General features: G+C 45.4%; 1 protein-coding gene across 1 annotated transcript in view; it reads left to right on the plus strand.

Annotated features, from left to right (window-relative positions):
* FHOD3 (formin homology 2 domain containing 3) overlaps positions 1-13,939 on the plus strand; it is a 497,208-nt gene that overhangs the window by 442,691 nt on the left and 40,578 nt on the right. The window contains exons 18-20 of the mRNA XM_022587005.3: positions 9,213-9,395; positions 11,050-11,169; positions 11,901-12,062. Coding sequence (XP_022442713.2) covers positions 9,213-9,395; positions 11,050-11,169; positions 11,901-12,062 — 465 coding nt within the window. The remainder of the gene's footprint in view (positions 1-9,212; positions 9,396-11,049; positions 11,170-11,900; positions 12,063-13,939) is intronic.

The raw sequence follows: 13,939 nt of genomic DNA on the forward strand, positions 1-13,939 counted from the left end.
TCTTGGCACCCTTTGGGGTGTGTAGAGATGGGTTTCATTTGATGAGCTGGAAAACCCAAGCCAACTGAGTCTGCAGCATTTGTTAATCTGAGTGGCACAAGTGGAGAGAGATTGGGTGCCTTGGTTGTGACTACATGGCTGGCAGGCGGCCCAGCTGGTGCCACAGCTCCCCTGCTCTGCCAGGGCCCAGTGCCCTTCCACCAGGCCCTGCTCACCCTTCGCTGTGGGCTGGTGCCTGTCTGTAGGAAGTTAAATCTCCTGTTCTTATAACAGAGAAAGAGTGAGTGAAACCAATGGTTCAGCCCACAGATTCCTACAGATGGGTAGATGGCCTGGAGGCTCACTGGGTCAGAGTGGGGATCTGAAGACACTGCTTCATGATGTTGGGTGACACCCACCCCATCCTTCTATTGGCAAAGAGCCCTGGATTCCTTTAAAGGCTCTCTATATTTGAGATCCCTTCATACCCAGTCTTATTCGAAAGCCTCGAGAGTGAAGGAAGCCAATGAAGGCTGGCTGCGGTGAGGGAGAGCGGGCTTTGGCGGGAGAGTTGAAAGTGAGGAAGGCCTGTGGGGCTGTGCCCTACGCGTCTCCAGCCCTGAGTGTGGTAGGGGGCAATGGGGCCCATGGGGCAAAGTGATGCCTGAACCCAGGAGGACAGCCGTGCCTTTGTGCTTTGGAAAGCAGAGACCTCTACAGGAAAAGCCGTGTTCCAGAGGTTTGTACTGGATTGAGTACAAACGTCAAAATCCATGCCTACCCAGGACCCCAGAATGTGACCTTATTTGGAAATAGGGTCTTTGCAGACATGATCAAGTTAAGATAAAGTCATCCTGGATTAGGGTGGGTCCTACTCCACTGGCTGTTATCCTTCTAAGAAGAGAGAAGTTTGGACATAGACACAGAGAGGGGAAGGCCATGGGAACACAGAGGATACACAGGAAGACACACAGAACAGAGCACCGTGTGATGCTCTGGAGGCAGAAATTGGAGGGAAGCGTTTACAAGCCAAGGAACATGAAGGACTGCCGGCAACTACCAGAAGCGAGGACAAGGCAAAGAAAGATCCTCCCCTCGAGTCTTCAGAAAGAACATGGCCCTGCCGACACCTTGATACTAGACTTCTAGTCTCTCAAACGGTGAGAGAATAAATTTCCTTTGTTTGGAACCCCTGAGTTTGTGATGCTTTGTTATGGCAAACCTAGGAAACCAGTACGAGGCCTAAGCAACTCTGCCCTGAGAAACACACACACAGCCTGTGCCAGGAGCAGGTACGATGAGGGAAATGGCACTTCTCTCTGGCTGGAGAGGAGGTGCAGCCCGAGCCCTGGAGTCAGGCCATGCAGCACAGCAGGTCAACAGAGCCAGGGAGTGAGGGCACGTGGCAGGCCGGGGAGGGTGTAGAAAGGAGAGAGCAGGTGACAAAGAGTAGGCAAATACAGAGAGGGACACTGAGGCAGCTGCCAGACAGCGAGAAAGAAGGGAGCAGGCCCAGCCTCAGTGTGAGGGACCTCCACCCTGGGACGCACAGAGCAGCAAGAGAGAAGGGCATTGGGCAGGTGGGAGCTGCCAAGCGGGACGAACCAAGTGCAAAGTGTCTCTCACATAGGACAGACAGAGTAGTAGGCCCTAGCGCACGTTCTGGCCATCCTGTTTACTTCACAGGATCTTTTAAAGACTGCAAAAGCCTCAGATTCGTACATAGTCTCCAAATGCAGCCAGGGCCAGCTTGATTGAAGGAAAAAATGACAACTTCCCCTTTTAAAAATATTTCCTCTTATTGCCATGAGAACTTGAAAGTCCATCAGGAGAGATGGATGCCTTTGGTTTTGCCTTTTTTCTTTCCTGAAATGTCAGTCTCCCTGGGTGGGGAGAGTTTCAGATACAATAAGTTAGTTAGATTTTAGAATGAATCAAATTATTTTTTCCTTTTCTGACTGTTTTTTTCAATCCAGGAAGGAATGATGATAGGTACAATAATGATGACGGATATGGGAGCAGCACAGCACTAAACCTGACTTTCCTAGGTTTCCTCCTGTGGGCCAGACACCAGGTAGGTGCTTCACACAGATGCTCACCAGACCCTTACGAGGTACATACTATTATGTTCTTCATCTTAAAGATGAAGAGGGTGAGTTCCAACGTTTGTCTGTGTCCAAGCTCACAAGCCAGTAAGAGGTCGAGCTGAAATATGATTTCTAGAGCCTGAGTCTGAAGTGCAATCCACAGGCCAGCTCTGGCGGCGGCCAGCCCAGGTGGGCTGTCTGGGCCTGGGCTCACCCACCGAAAAGAATAAGAGGGAATCTGAAAGGGGAGTGAGAAGACGCATGAGGCAACGCAGTCCGCATCACAGCGCTGCCTATGGTTTTCCTCTGGGAGTAGCTGGCATATGAAATGAGGTACAGTGAGAGGACACAGCCATAGAAAACACTGCCTAACCCTTCCTGAGAGCTTGTTGTGTCATGAGTGCTCGGTAAATTCATATATAGTCACAAGACATGGAGTTACACATTTTTACCACAGTTTTTGTTGAAAGCAAGGTTTATCAACTGGCACTATTGCCATGCTGGGCTGAACAGTTCTTTATTGTGGGAGCTGCCCTGTGCATTGTAAGGTGTTCAGGATCCCTGGCCTCTGCCCACAAGATGCCAGTGGCACCCATCCAGGGGTGACAACCAAAAATGTCTCTTAGACTTCATCAATATACCCTGGGGACAGAATCACCCTGATTGAGAACCCCTCATCTGAAGCTGCCTGGGCAAATCCAGACACTGTGTATATTTTCAACTCTTGTCAGCTGTAGTTGAGAATCCAGAAGAAACCAGTCCTTGTGGGGAAGACAGAACCCAGGCCCTCCCAGCTGTTACCTGCTGTCTCTGGCCACTGATCCCAGGGGCCCAAGGGGTAGAGATGGTCTTCATCCAAGTGCAGAGCTACTCCCCCAAAGCTTATTGTCTAGGCTTGTTGTTCGAGAGTTAAGTCAGGGCTGAGAAGAGATGTAAGTTGCGTCCTTACAGATCTTCACTAATATGATTTCCAGCTTATGCCCAAATGGCCTTTTGCCAAACCGTCTGCTTCTTGGATGCAGGCCCTGTAGCGTGGCACCACGGCTTAATGGGGTCACTCGAAACGAAACCTCTGTGTACCTGGACGTGATTAGGATGTATTCACTGACATCCTGTTTGTCCACCCCATGTTTTGTATCTGGCTCATCATGAAAACCCATGGGAGTAAGTAACTTCATTAAGGAAGTAGTTTTTCTTAAGAGTATTAAACTTTAGAATATGATTTGGGGGCATCTCTAAGTATTATTAATGGTATTTTCCCAAGTAAAACATCGCTGAGGTATCACAGATGGAAGTAGGAAGGGTTTTCATTTTTCTCCTTGCTTTTCTCATTTTTAGAGTCTGTGTTTACTCAGAGGGTAACACAATTGAATGGCCCCAAACGACATTTAACTTGGCCCTGCTTGGCTGCCAGGCCAGTCAGCATCCTAGAAACAGAATTTCCCTTTGGCCGCCTGTACAAAGCTACAGTATCTCCTCAAGCAGTTTGTGTTGGGAACCCCGTCCACGGGCCCCTGAGTGAGCGCTGGACACGCGCAGGTGAGCCTGAGCGCAGGAGCCCATCAGTGGGTCCACAGTGCCAGGAATGAGAATGTCCCAGTGACTGGGCACCTTAGCCACACTGGTAGTTTGTGGAATCGCCATGAGCATGGAGGCGGTGCTAGAAAGTAGGAGGAGCCCCTGGGTGCTTCTCCAGCGCTGCCTTGGTTATCCAGCCTAGCTTCAGGCACTGCGTCTTCATCTGTAAATTTGGTGCATAATTTCTGCCTTACGTGCCTCACTTGAGTAATCATAAGAACAAAAGAAGATACTGTCAAGAAATAAACTTGAGAAGTTAACTAAAAAGAAAAAAAAAAAGCCCCTCCCTGAGATGAAGCGCATGAAGAGAATGTCATTGTCTCATGAGACTGCAAGTTGCATCCAAGCCCTGCATAAAGGCTCCAACTTTCTGCTGTTAGATTCTCATCCGGAGTCATAGCCAGGGTTCTGTTCAGAACTCAGGAGATACGGGGATACACGTATATGTATAGCTGAGTCAATTTGTTATAAAGCAGAAACTAACACACCATTGTAAAACAATTATACTACAATAAGGATGGTAAAAAAAAAAAAGAACTCACAAGACATGATAATTACTTAGTACGGTCTCATATGCAAGTGAATGCGATGGCCGAACCCCAAAGCATTTGGGTCTGTAAAAAATAAGTAAGACTTATGAATTTTCATCTGAAATATGATTTTCAGATACAAAAGCAAGCATAGTTAAAGCAGTGCTGGAGAAACACTGTCTGGAAGAAAGCAAAAAAACACTGAGATTATTATGTCATGGGCCTGTTTGATGTTTTTCTCCCTGTGAAACCAAATGGTCATCACAGAAACATCAGTAAATCTACTGACATGGTAAAGAGCAAATTAAAGGTATGCTCATTCCCTTGTCATCTGCTCATGGAAAAAAGGGACCATCACCTCATAGGAGGTAGCGTTGACCTCCTGTCCCCGTCTTACGGCTATTTTTATTGTCAGTGATGTGTAAAAAAGAAGTAAAATAAACTGGCAGATGGTAACCTCATAAATCTTCAGTAGTGAACAAATGGTTTAAATTAGAGAAAGGAAAAACAAAAGAGTGTTTGATTACTTTCCCAAAGGAAAAAAGCAAACAAAAATCATCCCAGGAAAATGCCTTCTGAAGAAGGGGGAAAAGCGTTGACAACTTTATATTTCGGAATTCTTGTACATGCTTAAAACAATTTGAGCATTAAGAAAATTAAAATACAAATTCTTAGTTAAGTTTTTCTTTTGAAAACCAGTTGAGTTCAAATGCTGGGTGTTTTGGAAGAAGTGACATCTGCTTGGGTTGTTTTGGTCCTTCTTAAATGCCATCTGTGTGGACAGGTGGAATCAGTAGCATCAGCCTGTGGGAGAACAAGGAGGATCGTCACTGAACGTCTCCCTGATGCTCCATTCCACCCACATAATCTGTGTTTGGGGCCGTGATGAAGAGGATGTTGGAAGAAGAGGTATCTAGGGCTCACCACCTGTGACCTCACTCTGACCACATTCCAAAAGAGGTCTTCAATACAGTTTGTTGTCACTGGCTTCTGATAAACTCCTGAGACAACCCTCCCTGATAACACTTTCAGAAGCCTAGGACAACTATTGCCCCACCCAGATACATCCTAAGGCACAATCATGTAGATATCTGCATGTTTGCTGATTCTGGTGTCAAGTGTCCAGTCTTTTATTTTGGCTTTTTTTTTTTTAAATTAATATAGAGTAAAGTTGACTTTTGGCGGGGGTCCAGGTCTATTGAGTTTTAAAACATATATAAATTCACGCAATGACCACTGTAGTCAAAATTCAAAGCAGTCCCATCTCCCCAAAAAGCTCTTGTGCTGTCCCTTTCTAGTCACACCCTTAACCCACCCCTCGCCCCTGTTAATGACTGATTGATTCTCATCACTATGGTTTTGTCTTTCCGAGAATGTCATACACAAGGAATCATACAGCGAGTCACCTTTTGAGATTGGCTTCTTTCACTCAGCATGATCGATGCCTCTGAGATTCATCCAAGTCGCAGTTTGTATCTATAGTTGGTCCCTTTTTATTGCTGAGTATCATCGCATTGTAGGGATGTACCACTGGCTGTTTGTAAATATAAATATTCACCCATTGAAGAATATTTAGCTTGGTCCAGTTCATAGCAGTTATGAATAAAGCTACTACGAATACTCACGTACAAGTTTTTGTGTGAATACTGTTTTAATTTTTCTAGGGTAAATACAAACAGAATTGCTGGGTCATGTGATAACTCTATGTTTAATCTTTTGAGGAACTGTAACTTGTCTCTTCATTCTCTTAACAGTGTCTTTCACAGAGAAAAAGTGTTTAATTTGGATGAAGGTTAATTTATCAACCTATTCTTTTTTTGTATCATGTCTAGAAGTTCACTGCATAACCTGTGTCACAAAAATTTTCTCCTCTGTTTCCTTCTAAAAGTTTTGTAGTGTTGCTTCTTACTTTTAGATCTGTGATCCCCTTTGAGTTAACTTATGTAGAAGGTGGAAGGTTTAAGTTGAGGTTCACTTTTTGCATATGGATTCCAGTTGGTCCATCCAACACCATTTGTTGAAAACACTACCATTTGTCCACTGAACTGCCTTCATACCTTTGTCAGAATCACTGGGCCATATTTGTGTAGTCTATTTCTGGGTGCCCCATTTTGTCCCACTGGTCTCTGTATCTATCATTTAGCCCATGCCACACTGTCTTAATACCGCAGCTTTATTGTAGGTCTTAAAGTCAAGTGGTATGACTCCTCCAAGGGTATTCTTTTTCAAAATTATTTTGGTTTGACTGTTTTGGTCCTCTGCCTTACCATATAATTTTTAGAATCAGCTTGTCTATATCCACAAAAAATCATGCTATTTGGATTGGAATTGAGTTAAATTTATACATCAATTTTGGGAAGACTAGCATCTTGACTATGTTGAATCCTTCAGTCTGTGAACACTGTTCCTTCTCTTTTCATTTAGATCGTCTTTAGACGATTAGATTGCTTTCATCAGCATTTTCTACTTTCCAAATGCAGATCCTACACGTGCTTTGTTAGATTCATACCTAAGTATTTCATTGTAAATAGCATTTTTTTTAAATTTCAGTTTGTAATTGCTCATTAGTAATATATAGAAATAAAATGGATTTTTTGTATATTGACCTTATATTATGCAACATTGTTTAACTCATTGTTTCATAAGATTTTTGTAGATTCCTCAAAATTTCCTATGTAGACAATTATACCATCTGTGACAGGAAGAGTTTTATCTTTTCCTTTCCAATCTGTATGTATTTTTAAAATTTTATATACCTGGCTAGGATTTCCACACAATGTTAAATAGGAATGGTGAGAGTGGACACCCTGTCTTGTTCCCATTCTTAGAGGGAAAGCATTCTCTCTGTCACCATTAAGTATGAAATGAGCTGCAGGTTTTTTTTTTTTATAAATGTATCTTATCAGGTGGGGGAAATGCCTTCTATTACTGGGTTGCTGAGATTTTTTTGTCATGAATGGAAATTGAATTTTATCAAAACTTTTTTGAGTCAATTGAAATGACTGTGTGAATTTTCTTGTTCACACTGTTAATCTGGTAGATTAATTGCATTGATTAATTTTTTTCATATTGAACTAACCTTGTGGCTATTTTAAAATATATTGCTATATGAAATTTAGCAATAGATTTATATATCTTAATATATTGGCATTTATTTATATACTTTAAAATATTTTGTTAAGGATTTTTGCATCTGATTCATCAGGGTATTGGTATGTAGTTTTCTTTTCTCGACTAGATTAACTTTGTCTGGTTTTTGTATCAGGATCATTCTGGTTTCATAAAAAGAATTAAGAATTGTTCCATCACTTGTTGGAGTTCAAGCCACAGATTCTGACCCACCTTCTGTGGACTGTTGTTCCAACGTCAGCTCAGTTTTCAAAGTTTTCAAAGACCAGTTCAGGTCTCAAAGTCTTTAATGTGCTTTTGAAGGTCAGATTCACACATGAACAGCTCAAGGAGAAGCTCAGAAGTTCTTAAACAGCTTTGTGCCCTTGTTTTGCAGGCTCTTCATGTTTCATGACCTCCCCACTGCTTTCTGGTTTTCTGGGGCCTTCCTTTTTAGTCCTCCAGTGAAAGCTGGGTCTTTAGTTACCTCACTTTACCATGCACTTGCTATGACTGTGCCCATGTCTGGGGCCAAGCAGAGAGAAGATAGAAAAGAAAAGCATAAGGGGTTTGCCCCACCTCTTGGGACCACAGCTCCACTGACTGGAGAGGAATGTTCCCTTGATCTGAGTTTTAGGACCTGCCAACCTTGCTGCCACCGCTAGGAGACCCTTTCCCACACCTCGAGTCAGAACTAGAGGGCTCCCCTGGCGTTCTCTCTGTCTGCACATGATACCCTCTTCCAGATTTTTGGGCTGCCTGAGCCCAGGCTAGGGAACACCAGAGGAAAAATGGTCAACTCATTACCAGTTCAGTTGAGCTTTCAGTTCTGGTCTTCTTCCTCAATCCACCTGCCACTATTTCTTTTTTAAAAAGTCTTCAAGTAGCTGCTCCGTGCCTGCTGTCCAGGGTGTATAGTTGCATTTAGTGGGACAGGCAGAGTATTGCTTACTCTATCTCCCCCAGAACCGGAACTCCTTCCTGCACTTTATCCAGATGGTTGCTATTGTAGAGCAGTAACCAAAGCCACTTAGAATTAATGAATTAACATAAGTTACCGAAAAGTATGGCACAATGTGTATTTCTTTGCTTTGATACTCTCATTTGATAAATGAGAGAAAAATAATGACACCTCCTCTTTCGTAATGTTGTATGTTAAATGTCACATGGTGGGAATTTTTACCTTCTTTTAAAATGTAATCACTAAGGAATTTGAACTTATAAGAGTCATAATCCTTCTGATGCCTGTTTGCTCCCTCTGCCTTCCACAATTGACTTTTACCAGAAACAAATGAAAGCAGAAAGTGATACTCTTTCCATTAGTAGGTAAGTATTGCTCTTTATAAGTACCATCATCATTTTTCCCTCAGTCAGACTTGAGCTGAGCCTGATGTTAAGATGTTTTCATTTCTATATAAAATTTGAAATATACTTGAAATATTTAAAACAATTAAAGTTATAATATGGCCCATGTACAAAAGTTAGTCTGAGCTCTTGGTAAATGATTTATTTTTGTAAGCTCTTAAATTAATCTGTGAGAAGATTATATGCTTAACACATTTTACTCCATTTCTTAGGGAACAGGGAGCTGTTCTCTAACCTTCTATCTTATTCTTTCACCTTTCTCTCACCCCCCCATCCCTTTCTTGCCTAGAATGTCCTTCATGTACAAGACCAGGAAATTTAGGGCAAGTTGCTTATGGAACGGGAGATTTAAAGAAAGAGAAAGAATGTTAAAACAAATGAATGTAAATTTAGATGCTACGTAGGGCTTTTCCACTCTAAAGTTTATTTGGTATATAACAGCTGTATATGATAAGAGCACTGACAGCAGAACATCTCTACTACCTGGTTGGGAAGTTACCATATGAATTTGGAAACATCGAGGGGTCCATCACTAAGAATATACTGTATCATTCCATCTTTCCAGAAAATTCTAACCATGATTCCCACTGAAGAAGAGAAGCAGAAAATCCAGGAAGCGCAGCTGGCCAACCCTGAGGTGCCCCTGGGCAGTGCAGAGCAGTTCCTCCTTACACTGTGCTCCATCAGCGAGCTCTCAGCTCGGCTCCACCTCTGGGCGTTCAAAATGGATTATGAAACTACAGAAAAGGTAGGCACTTAGGAAGAGAGGCAGCCAGTCCTATGTCCCCAGAGTTGAGAACGTTCATTTTTTTAACGGTGAACATAGTGAAGTGTCATTCCTGAGACAGGGTTTGAAGGGTGAGGGTTTGATCGTGATGGGGTCATGTCTACACCGAGTGATGAGCAGCCTACCAGTGAGGGCTTATTCTCAAGTGTCTGTCTGGCACCAGCCTCAGGTACTTGACTGTTTAAAAAAAACAACAATCAAATGTTTTTCTGACTCTGTATGCTCACTGTAGAAAATTTAGACAATACAGAAAGACACAATATGGGAAGTGACTTGCAATCCTTCTAGCTGATGATGGTCACCTCACTGCCATTGACTGTGGCAACCAGCAGGTCACTGGGTCCCTTTGAGAGAGTATCACAGTAGAAAATCCGAGATGAACAGATTGCAAGAGGTTGAGAGGAGAGTAGAAGGAAAGTGAAGGCATGGGAACACTCATCCCGAGTAGAAAGTGGAAGAAGCAGGTGTCCTCTCCGGATGGGTGAGAGGTGAGTATTTTTTGCAGGCTGAGAAGAAGGAACCATGGAGAGGACAAGGGAGGGAGGGATGGTGAGCTGGAGGTGAGCTTGACTGAGAGCAAGTGCCCGGAGGAAGTGGAGAGGCTGTGTGGTCTTCCTCTTTCCGCAAAGGAGGGAGCACGGTCCTTTCTGAGGGCCAGGCAGGTAGCAGTGGGCTAAGGCTGCTTCAGGAGGAAACTGCTATATTTGACTCCATTCGAGAATCAGGCAGGGCTGAAGAATCCTAGAACTGCTAGGGTGATGTGGTTGCAGAACTAGTCAGCATGTTCAGATGATTTTCTGGAGAAAAGTGAGGTAACTTCAGGGAGAAAACAGGTCATCGAGTCAGCCTTGGCCAGGGGCTGGGAGGGCCTGCCTAGCAGAAGCGAGGCTGGAGAGAATGAAGCTGAAGCTTCTGGCTTTGGGGTCCATGCTTGGGGAGAGCCTCAGTGAGGACGCTGAGGTGGGGGGTGGTTACAGAACAACAAGACAGAGGGAAGGGGAGACTGAGGCCATGAGGCCACAGGGCAGGCTAGACACCTGAGAGAGTGGGAGTTTTGAAGAAAGTTGGAGTAATGAGGACGATGGCCTTCTAGAAAGTAACCCAGGCCAAGAGGTGGCCAGCCACAGAGTGCCTAGAGGGGAGGTTAGGAGACCTGGGTCCAGGGACAATGAGGCCACAGTTTCCAGTGTCATCTGCCTGGGAAGAGAAAGGCAAAGAGGAAGACTGGCTCCGATGCTGAAGGAACCTGCAGGTGAAGAGTTTCATAGACATCAACCATGGTCAGAAGAGAGAATGGGAGGAGAGTATAACCTGAGGGTCCTGCTTGAACTTTGGAGATGGGAAGGAACAGGGGATGACAGAGCAGACGTCACCCAACCAAGCTCCTGTGAGCCACAGGTACCCAGTTGGTCTGCACTGAGGAGACTTTGGGGCTAGACTCTCCTGCTGCCCTTCTGCTCTTTTCCACACCTGGGAGCATGTGCCCATCACATGGGATTGGCTTATACTGGGAGAACTCCACTGGTAATGACCTTGTACAAAAATTAAAAAGAACAAAGTAAAACCAAAATTTACCCTCTCTATCACCTTCTTCTAACTTTTTTTTAATTGAAAGGAAGTGGCAGAACCACTTTTGGACCTGAAGGAAGGAATAGACCAGTTGGAGAACAATAAAACCTTGGGCTTTATCCTGTCTACTCTCTTAGCCATTGGGAACTTTCTAAATGGAACTAATGTAAGTCTTTCCCATCCCTTTCTTCACAAAATCCCTGCCCTTCACTTGCCAGTGGAGGTCGTACCTCTGGTCCTCCAAAGCACAATTGAACAAACAGTTTTTGTGTTTTTTGGTGAAAATCTAGAAGTTTTGTCCTTAAAATATCAGGGCCTATTTATTCAAGCCTGTATCTTGCTATAAATAAGAAAACTTAGAAAAATAAGCACTTTATTCCTTGTGAAGCTTGGCTCCTCCCAAAATTGACTTTGGAGCTATTTTCTTCTACCCTGTTTTTTTCTTTTTCTCTTTTCTCCCCTGAGCTTATCACTTAAATATTTGTACTCATACACATTATAAACAAACTTCTTTTTGTTTGTTTTAATGGTCTATCTTCGGCCAGGAAGTAGAAAAGCAACAGGGAAGGGATTAGGGAAGTTGTAGATACCTACATGGCAGAGACCGCGCCCCCTTCGCCCCATCCCAGCACCCTGATTTAGGAGCAGAGCCCTGGGGTAGTCCGTGGCTGATGGCCGTGGTGGGAAAGGACTGGAGGCTCATTTTGCTCTCAGGGTGGCTGGTCCCTGTGTGATCAGATAAGGATGATGGAGCGTGTGGCCTGAGATGCTTCACTCACAGAGGAACTAAATATTGGGCCCCTTCAAGAGAGCATTGATTCTAAAACCATTTGGGCCTTTCTGAGAACCTGCGTGAAACTTGTTCTTCCTGTCTTTTATTGAACGTTCCCCAAACAGGCCAAAGCGTTTGAGTTAAGCTACCTCGAGAAGGTTCCAGAAGTCAAAGACACCGTGCACAAGCAGTCACTTCTCCACCACGTGTGCACCATGGTGGTGGAAAACTTCCCGGACAGCTCTGATCTGTACTCAGAGATTGGGGCCGTCACCAGGTCAGCCAAGGTATGTCCGGGGCTCGGAAGAGCGTGCGTGCCTGTCCCCAGAGGCTGGCTCTGCATCAACCATCTCTGCGGAGCACGGGCTCTGTTAACTAAAACGCCCAAGTGACGCTTGCAGCCCTGCTCTAGAGTTTGTGAATAAAACTCGTCTCGTGCCATGTCTGATGGACTTTTGAGATCATTTTCCCATCTCTGGTTCTCTGTCAGATTCTTTCCTGCTGAGGTATGTGAAGCAAGCCTGCCATCCCAGTCAGTCCTAACCCTGGCGTCCCCTGTTCAGCTGCGTTACTCACCAGGCTGGCTTCTCCAGAGCAGTGAAATCACCCAGCTGGTTTTAGGTGGGCAAAAATGTGCACAAGATGCAATTGGCCTCCTCCTCAAACTTCCATAGGACCCTGCAGTGAGGTGCGGAGCCAGGAAACTAAGGTCACGCCTGGCCCCCTGACCCCTACAGATTGGCCCTGCCTGTGATCTTACACCGAGGGAACAGTTTTATAGGGCTATAAACAGCGTAGAGCATTGGCCCCTCAGCTGCAAACTTAAGCTTAGTGCAGAGTTAAAATCTTCATGAGCTTATGGTTTAGTTGTAAGAGCTGGATAGCCAGCTGCCCCCGCTGCAGGGGCATCCCTGGGGCCAAACAACCCCAGAGGGATCCCAAACACAACAGAACTGGGAGATGTAAGGGTCTTGGAAGCAACAGGGAACTCACAGGGATGGGCTTCAGTAGGGCCAGGTCAGTGTGGAAGAAACTCCCAGAAGTACAACCCGGCTGGGGAGCTGAAAGCAGAACAGCGTTTAGCTCTGAGACACATTGGAATCTAGCGATGAACACAGGAGAGACTGTGGTGGGCAGAGGCGGGAAAGGGCTTTGCTAGGTTCCCCTTCAGGGAGCTTTCCCTCTCTCTGCCTTCTCCCACAGAGCTGGCTTGTGGAGACCTGGGGCCTGGGACCCTCCTTCACCTGTCTCAGGCCAGCAGCTGCCAGGTCCACTGAGCTGGGCGCCCTGAGCCAGCCTGACGGTGGCCCTGCCTTGAGGCAGAAACAGGCAAGGCCAGCGATCCTGCAGCTCTGAGAGTGGACAGACTTTTCTGTTTCACAGACGCTCTCTCTGTCTGTACTCTGTGCCAGGCACTGTTCTGAAGTCTTTAGAAATATTACTTCAGTGTTCCAAAAGCCCTTCTGAGTGTCCCAACGGGGGTCTTCTAGGTGCCCCATGAGCACCTTCTCAGAAGACAGTTTATTAGTAATAATTCTTGAGATAGAGTCTGCCTATAATTCTTGAGACAGGGCTTCTGGATCCCCTTCATTTGGTCCTGTTTCCAGAACGAATCAGTTCCCTTTTTACAAATCAGTAGTCCTTTGTTCTTTCCAGGGCCTTCTGTTGGGTGGAGCCTGCTTTTGATGAAAGTCGCCCTGGCCTAGGGGCCCTGACACCAGGCTGGCCCCCAGTGACTGCCCTGGGCCCCCTCAGTATCAGGCCTTTCCTTGCCTAAAGACTGGCTACACAAGCCAGACCTGCAGGTAGCTTCTCCCCATTAACCTCGGCAATTACGAAGGATGACTATTGACCCAGGCCCATGTGACTTACAACAGGATGCCAAGAGGGCATCTACCACCACTTCTCAGCCTTTACTCCCAAAGTTCTGGGGGGCTTTGAGGGGCTCTTATGTGTAGACAGGTACAAAATCAGCTTCAAGGACCCCCAGCCCCAGCTGCGTTCATTCCGTCCCCTGGTGTGTCACTTTGGGTGTCATCACTGCAACCCACGAAGAGCAGGTTACTTTGGCATCTGGAAGAAAACTGTCCCACCAGGGGCTGGTGGAAATGAGTGGAGGTGGGCATAGCTCTGGCTGCTCCTGGAGGGGCAGCGGGGGGGTACT

This window comes from Delphinapterus leucas, chromosome 14 (assembly GCF_059928025.1).
Source record: "Delphinapterus leucas isolate spDelLeu-1000000601 "Yukka" chromosome 14, BTC_Dleu_Yukka2, whole genome shotgun sequence".
NCBI classification, from domain to species: domain Eukaryota; kingdom Metazoa; phylum Chordata; class Mammalia; order Artiodactyla; family Monodontidae; genus Delphinapterus; species Delphinapterus leucas.